This window comes from Micropterus salmoides, unplaced genomic scaffold (genome assembly GCF_014851395.1).
Source record: "Micropterus salmoides isolate LMB-PRFRI ecotype aquatic unplaced genomic scaffold, ASM1485139v1 Ms_hic_scaffold_3908, whole genome shotgun sequence".
Lineage (NCBI taxonomy): Eukaryota > Metazoa > Chordata > Actinopteri > Centrarchiformes > Centrarchidae > Micropterus > Micropterus salmoides.
This window is the reverse complement of record NW_024043271.1, coordinates 4,134-11,725: the sequence shown is the minus strand read 5'-3', so window position 1 is coordinate 11,725 and position 7,592 is coordinate 4,134. Positions and strand designations below refer to the sequence as shown.

Below are 7,592 nucleotides of genomic sequence, written 5' to 3'. Positions count from 1 at the left end.
ATTGTTTTGAATAAGTGATGGTGGATGGTGCAATGGGTAAGACCTTTTTATATACAGTCTATGGGTAAGACACATGCCTTTGGTGTGAGAGACCCGGGTTCAATTCCCACTGTGACCCATCCACCAATGTGTCTCTGACCAAGACACTTAACCCCTCGTTGCTCCAGAGGCGTGCGACCTCTGACATATATAGCAATTGTAAGTCGCTTTGGAGAGAAGCGTCAGCTAAATGAATAAATGTAATGTAAGTGGTTTGGAAAACAATACCAAAAGCTGCTGCTGTGTTTGATCCTAGACTTTAAAAGTAAGGAGAAATAAGTTTTCTCTGCTGTTTTGACTACTTTTAACAAAGATTGTAGCACAAACAATCTGGATTCATGGTGATGATTGAGTAAGAGGAGATAAATATAGTATGTTTGACTGGTTTGAGTGATGGGAAATCAAAAAAAGCAAACAATGCACGGTGGAAAGCCTGACTGTTCATAACCCATTAGAATTATGGGTATACAAATATATTTATGAGGTAAATTAACTGTTTTTTAAACTTGTATAATGTCTTCTTTTTTTAAAACATTTCCCTATGTTGCTTTTATTTTTCATGATTCCATTAAGGCAATCAAAGTCAATAACTTTTCATTAGTCTTCCAACACAAACCGCTTTCCGATATTCCCGACAGCACGTGAAGGCAGCTGCGACGACCACCCTCATGATTAAATCAGTGACGTCATCGCGCGTTGCGTTCAACTGCGCTGTTTGTAAACTTCCTGGAGGAGCAGACGGCAGTAGCTTTAATTTTCAGGTAGCCGTTTGGTGGCGATGAAAGTAAATGCATACCAAAAACAAATGACAACATAGTTTGTCAGTTCAGGTCACCGTCCGTCACATGTCAGCGCCGTTAAATGTGGCGTGTTTAACGTTACGGGTTGGTGACAGTCGGGGAGCTAACGCGGCGTTCGCTGACAAACGTTAACAACAACTTCGGAAATCTCGAGCAGCGATCATGATGGCGTCTAGTTACAACGCCAAAGACGAGGATGGGCACATCACCGTGACCGGGCCCGGTGGCGGGACTCTGCGGAGCAAGAAGCCCGAAAATACCGCGTTTAAACAGCAGAGGCTGCCCGCCTGGCAGCCCATCCTCACCGCGGGCACCGTGCTGCCTGCCTTCTTCATCATCGGACTCATATTCATCCCTATCGGCATCGGCCTGTACGTAACGTCCAACAACATCAAGGAGTTTGAGGTAAAGTCACGTTATACGGGCATGTCAGGACAGGATGACACCTGGATTCACCCTGAAACCATAACTCTATTCTGCAGAGTGACACAGCGACTCTATGTAGTGTTGATATTCCCGGTGGAGCTGGATGGACAGTCAGTCCGCTCACGCCAAACTCCATACAAAAAAGTGTGCATTTTATTCCAACCTTGCATATCGGCCAATTTTCACGCCTCCTGTAACTTTAACTTAAACGTTTTCTGAATCTCTACTTACCACGAGTGAATTCGGCAAACTTGTGACCAAAAGAAAATCAGCTTTCACTTCAATAAAAGTTATTAAAAATAATCTGTACTGGTGCTGCCAGTAATACAACAGACATTTTGATCAGGTGTTTTATCTCATTACTTGTTGCTGCCAGCATTGCCTATTTATATTGCTTTTAATAGTTGACATATAATCTCTGTAATTGTAACTTACTAACATTGATCACGTGTCCATACCATACAAGCTCATAATAGAATAATCAGCATGTCTTTTCCTTGAGATTTTGTGGTTTGATAGTTAGTGTAAAGCACATTGTAGCTACTGTTTTGAATAGCGCTTAATTGATTCAGCTTGCTTGCTTGCTTATAGATTGATTACACTGGAGTTGACCCGTACAGCCCCTGCTTCAACTGTGCCCAGAACTTCAGCTGGAACAGCACAAAGCCTTGTACCTGCACAATCCCCTTCTACCTGGAGCAGCCATATGAAGTAAGAAAACATGTTTTTGCATGCTTTAAAACTTCCATTGTACTTTTCATAAATATTCACAAAGCCAGTTTGAACTATGCTTTGATCCTCATCAACAGAGCAACGTCTTCATGTATTACGGCCTTTCCAACTTCTACCAAAATCACCGCCGCTACGTCAAGTCAAGAGATGACAGCCAGCTGAATGGAGACACGGTCTCCCTCATGGTATCACTTGCTTCAGTAACACATTGTACCAATGAAAATGCATTATCACACTGTTAAAGCTGCACCAGGCAGCTCTGCACGAGATTTCAGCTTCAGAAGCATAAATCCTAAAGCATCAGCTGAACTTCAGTGCACAGAGAACGTTGTTGCTAAGCAGTCTGTCATTCTGATATACTCAATATAAAGTCTGTATTGACAAAATACTGTCAGTCAGTGGGAATAGCTCTCTTTATAGGAAACATTGACTCAGTGCTCGCTTAATGCAGTAAGACTGAATTTGATGCATCGTATTAAATTAACAAATGCATCCACTGCTTTCACTTGTGCTGCACTGGCAGTTTTTAGTCGAGCGTCAAACCACACAAATCTGTCTGAAGGTTTCCCTAAGCAGCCAAGCTTGAGCAACTGTATTTTGAGGAATGCCAGAAGAGAAAAAGGGAAAGTAAGAAAACCACATAAGTAGCATTCTAATTTGCAATTATTTTGACTGATATTTCAATTGTGATTTTAGAGGGAGGACCATTATTAAAATTTTCAGTGATAAACATATGAAAATGTTCCAAACAACAACTTTTTCTGTAGAATATGATGTGTAGGCCAGCACAACTCTGCAGCACGACAATATTTAATTTAAAATGGTATTATATGTGATCTTACATATAAAGAAAGAAGCCAGCATAACAACATTATTATTTATATTTTAAAGTCCCTGTTGTGTGTGAGGGTTAGGGTTAGGGTTAGGCTGATAAGTTGGGTGTGATTTTGTACAGAAACACAGTTACAGTACAGTTTGTTGCAGCTCTAAATGCTGCCAGCACTCCGTGCCATTTTATATTTAGTCTCCTTCTCATCCTCATCGTTCACAGAAACCCAGTAAGGAGTGTGAGCCGTACGCTACTAATGAAAACAAGCCAATTGCACCATGTGGGGCCATCGCCAACAGCATGTTCAACGGTGAGCCCGCCCTGTTGACCACACACAACACAAATGATCAAAATGATTTAAGGAATTATTTCTAACCTGTCTTTCTTTGTATGGCAGACACATTGGAGCTTTTTTACAACGATCCCAACGGCACAAAGATCCCGATTCCTCTGACGACTACAGGCATCGCCTGGTGGACCGACAAGCATGTGAAGTTCAAGAACCCTGGAGTCAACAACCCAAACCTCACAACAGCTTTCCAAGGTATCAGCAGCAGCCATTTGTGTACCTGTTACTAACCTTTCTGCTTAGTTTGGATACCAACCAGTCAGCGCTAAGCCTGACCAGTAAATTAGAGGTTAACGTCAGGTTTTTACATATTGTCTGTCTGATGGAGATATTCTATATTTTTCTTACTTCTTCCATGAAACAATCGATTCTACTAAAAAGTATTGTCCAAAGCCTGAAATCTCTTTTTCCTCTCTTCATTTTTGAGGTTATTTTGACTCAGTCCCACATACACTGTAAGGCGGCCCCAAACACTCACTAGAGCAAATGTCTTTTAAAGTGGGAGGTGGAAATATTAGGCTATCTTGGCTGTCTGTGGGATCAAATAACATTTACATGAATCCATAGATTCAGAAATTGAGTGAAACTAAGCAGGCAAGATACAGGGCTGTGAGGGTCCGCCTTTTTCTATGCTCCTTTTTCTATGCTTTGTCTGGGGGGCACTAGAGCGTCAGATGTGGATGAATCCACCCTTGAAAATAGTTCCCAACAAAAACACTCTTTCCTCCTACTTGAGTAATGTTTGGTTAAAAACCACAGCGAGCAGATGTTTTAGGGAATTACAGAGCCTGTTTTGATATTAAACTATTTGATTGTGAGCTGTTTTGAAAGATTTTGGTATTCAGTAGGAGCCAATGGGTTTGAGATAAACTAACACACTGTTGCTTTTGGTATTTTTGTCGAATTTGTTGACCATAAAAAGACAAAAACAAAACTTCTTGTAAGAGCCACTAACTGGAGAAAGCAAGAAAGCCTGCAATTACATATCGGATGGAACCAAAATGGATAAAATTAGGATGCATTTGGATGTTGTTCCACATGTGGACAAAACTCTTGAGGAAACACTGGGAATATGTTATTCAAGTTCAACCTTGAGCATACTGTGCATATGTATCAGCTGACACACATGCAGGCAGTGCAAGATGAACTACAGATAGCAGACAATTTAAATATACACATTGGTAAACATTCAGGAATCACTTGTCAGTAAGGACTCATTCAAGTAGTTTAGACTTTCACTTTATCTCCAATGATTTTATCCTTCTACTTCAGGTACAACGAAGCCGGTGAACTGGCGCAGGCCTGTTTACGAGCTGGACGCTGATCCAAACAACAACGGCTTCATCAACGAGGACTTTATCGTGTGGATGAGAACCGCTGCCCTGCCAACCTTCCGCAAACTCTATCGCATCATCAATAAGGCTAACAACAACATGGTTCCAACTCTACCACGAGGGAACTACACCTTGGAGGTCGTCTACAGTATCCTTTATGTTAAAGTCACAACGTGATACCGTACACACTACATTAGACAATTTAAAGATCCGGGGGAAGTCAAGTTTAGAAATGAGAACAGAGAAAACACAGTAAAAAGTTGGCCGGCTAAACTTTAAACTTCTGAATTCATGTTGAAGTTGGTCTGAAAATGCTGGAGGAAAAAATAAAGTTGAGAGTTCAGAGTTGTTCCCATCTTTAACCATCTGAACCCAGATTACCCTGTTCGCAGCTTCGACGGCAGGAAGCGGATGATCCTGAGCACCATCTCCTGGATGGGAGGCAAGAACCCGTTCCTGGGCATCGCCTACATCACCGTGGGCGCAGTCTGCTTCTTCCTGGGCGTCGTCCTGCTGATCATCCACCACAAATGTGGCAACCGCAACAACAGCGCTGACATTTCTAACTGAGACGCCCGCTGCCCTCCAGCTCACCTCTGCTGCAGTGAACAGTGATCCTGTGACATCTGTTAGGGTAAACTTTCATCCAGAGGCCAGATTTAAAAAAAGCTAATGTCCTCATCAACTTCCTCAGCAGTCAGACATGAGTTTTAGGGTTTAAAACCGCTTAAATAATAACTATTTGCCAAAGTGAATGGAAAAAGGAGCCAAAAATCTACAGCCACAGCCAATGTCTAACAGCCGGGAATCCAACTGATGTGTCACATGATCAGCTGCCTTTAGATTCAATCAAGTACTACCGAGAGTTCCTGTTCAGGCCTGGAAAAGTAATGTGGATTTAATAAAGTGTGTCCCACGTCTAGAAAAGTTTGTTAATCTGACAAAAACTGTAAAATGACTGCAGAACTTTGCTGGGACCAAAAAACTGAAGCCAACCTGAAAAGAGTTTATGTTCTGCAGTCCCACACAGATTACACATTAGTGTCTTAATACGAGATTTTCGTGCTATATGTACGCTGAATGAGTAATTGTTTACTGTAGTCATTTCTTCTCTTCATCCTGACTGATACCTTCATACACAGACTACACTGTAAAAAATGGGGGGTACAAATTCACAGACCTCGTCCGGTACAAAAACACATTCTAGTGTTAAGCTTAAGTTTAAACTTTCTGGGCAAAATTATCCAAAACTTTCTGCTTCTCACATGTGAACATTTGCTGGTTTCTTCTAGGATTTTAAATTTAATATCTTTGGATAGTTGCTCAGACCAAATAGTCAGCTTGGGCTTGGTGAAGTTGTGACATTTATGGAACATACAATTTATCAAGAAAATAATCACTATATTTAGCTGCAGCGCTGGTTAGTCCACAGAAAGGAATTGCTTCACTGCAAAGTAGGACTGTACCTAACTATTATTATTTTCATTATTGATTAATCTGCTGATGATCTCCTCAATTAATCATTTACTTGATTGGCCCACAAAATTGTGAAAAATGTCGATCAGTGATTCTCAAAGTCCAAGGTGTCGTCCTCAAAAGTCTTGTTTTGTCCTCAGCCCAAATATATTCAGTTTAATATTGTCTTTAAAAAGGGACTCAAAGCGATTAATCAAATATCAAAATGGTTGCAGCTAATCGATTAATCCACAAATCGTACTGCAGAGCAGCAACAGGACGGATGATTAAAGAAAACAACTCCTTAAACATACATGTAGCACGTGAATAGTTTAAGACAAACGTGACAAAATCCAAACCCATCCTTTCAAGGCTGATTTTGAATTTGACTGCGTTCAACCCACAGAAAAAAACCCAAACTGAATAAATGTATTTAATATTTCTCAACCTGGCAAAACGGAGTAGACACTGAATTAGCTTTTAGCCCATTATTTTTACAGAAAATATAATTTAGCTGCATCATATGATCCTTGTTTAAAACAAAAAAAGGATCTGCCCGTGAATGACTGTAAAATTTGGGTAAACTTCCAGACCCCTGTAGGCTCTTTAAGCTCCAAGCTGGTGCAGTCAAGGTGAGCTGGAGTGTTCTTACATCTTGAGTTGCATGCTGGTTAGCAGAGATGTTTAATGTGATAATCGAGCTTCTCGAGCAGCTCATCTTTGTGCCTCGTTTTCGTCTGTGACGTCAATCTTAATGCTTTTACTGAATGGTAGTTACACGTCAGAGGGAACGCAAAAATTTTATTTCGTTTTTTTTTTTGAAGCTGTACGAATAAATGTTTAATTTTTTAATATTTATTTTAGAGTTTTAAGTAATTTTTGCATTGGAAAGCCAGTATTTGCACGCCAGAGCTCAGGGGACTTGAGTCTTAATTGGGTTTAAAAGTCGCTACCTTGGTTTTGAGTGTGTAAATCTAATCCAGAAAAATCTACATTGACACGGTGTCGCTTCAGTCATTGTCGTTTACACGCAATAATAACACTAACACTATCAACACAGCATGATTAAACGGTAACGCAGTATGAGTCGATACATATGATTAAATGTTTACGTGTTTGTCACTCAATATTTACACTGCTGAGAGTGAATCTAATGCACACAAGTAGTTTTACACACGAATCCTGCCATGTTCAGCCCTCCAGGACCTGAGATTATACATTTATTAAAAAAGATGCATGTTGAAATGTGCTGAGTCAAAATATGTTATGTATTTTCGTTTAATACATTTCATCAAGATAAATTGTTCAGCACCACAACAATGTGAAGCACTAGATTTGACATTTCTTTTGATACTCCATTTGTGTTGTACTGTTGTGCTTTAAAATAATAAATTGGTCTCTGACTTGACATGTTTGATTGTTCCTCGTTTTTCCTGATGTTCATGAGTAATCATTCATATTGTAGTTGCACTGATTGAACATTCCTATCGTAGTTATCATACTGTAGACAATGTGAATATTTCTGAGTGAGGATGACTGTGGTGCAGCTGAAACAAACAGGCCTAAATAAGGTTTAAAAGTGAGTTTTTCATTACCTGCTGATAGTCTGAATGTGTTTTGACTACAGT

The 7,592-nt window shown here is 40.2% G+C and overlaps 1 protein-coding gene across 1 annotated transcript; it reads left to right on the top strand.

The window, feature by feature from the left end:
- The first annotated feature begins 745 nt into the window (after positions 1-745).
- LOC119885082 (cell cycle control protein 50A-like) lies at positions 746-7,372 on the top strand. The gene is made up of 7 exons (XM_038695318.1): positions 746-1,244; positions 1,857-1,976; positions 2,075-2,182; positions 3,049-3,136; positions 3,224-3,370; positions 4,448-4,657; positions 4,886-7,372. The coding sequence occupies exons 1-7, from the start codon at positions 1,002-1,004 to the stop codon at positions 5,077-5,079; spliced, it is 1,110 nt and encodes a 369-aa protein (XP_038551246.1). The 5' UTR covers positions 746-1,001; the 3' UTR covers positions 5,080-7,372.
- Positions 7,373-7,592: the final 220 nt, after the last annotated feature.

Bases quoted from the DNA above. Each gene is read 5' to 3' on its own strand.
- LOC119885082 (XM_038695318.1), top strand. From the start codon at position 1,002: ATGATGGCGTCTAGTTACAACGCCAAAGACGAGGATGGGCACATCACC. The intron at 2,183-3,048 runs GTATCACTTGCT...CATCGTTCACAG, and splicing joins GAGACACGGTCTCCCTCATG to AAACCCAGTAAGGAGTGTGA. The intron at 4,658-4,885 runs GTATCCTTTATG...ATCTGAACCCAG, and splicing joins CACCTTGGAGGTCGTCTACA to ATTACCCTGTTCGCAGCTTC.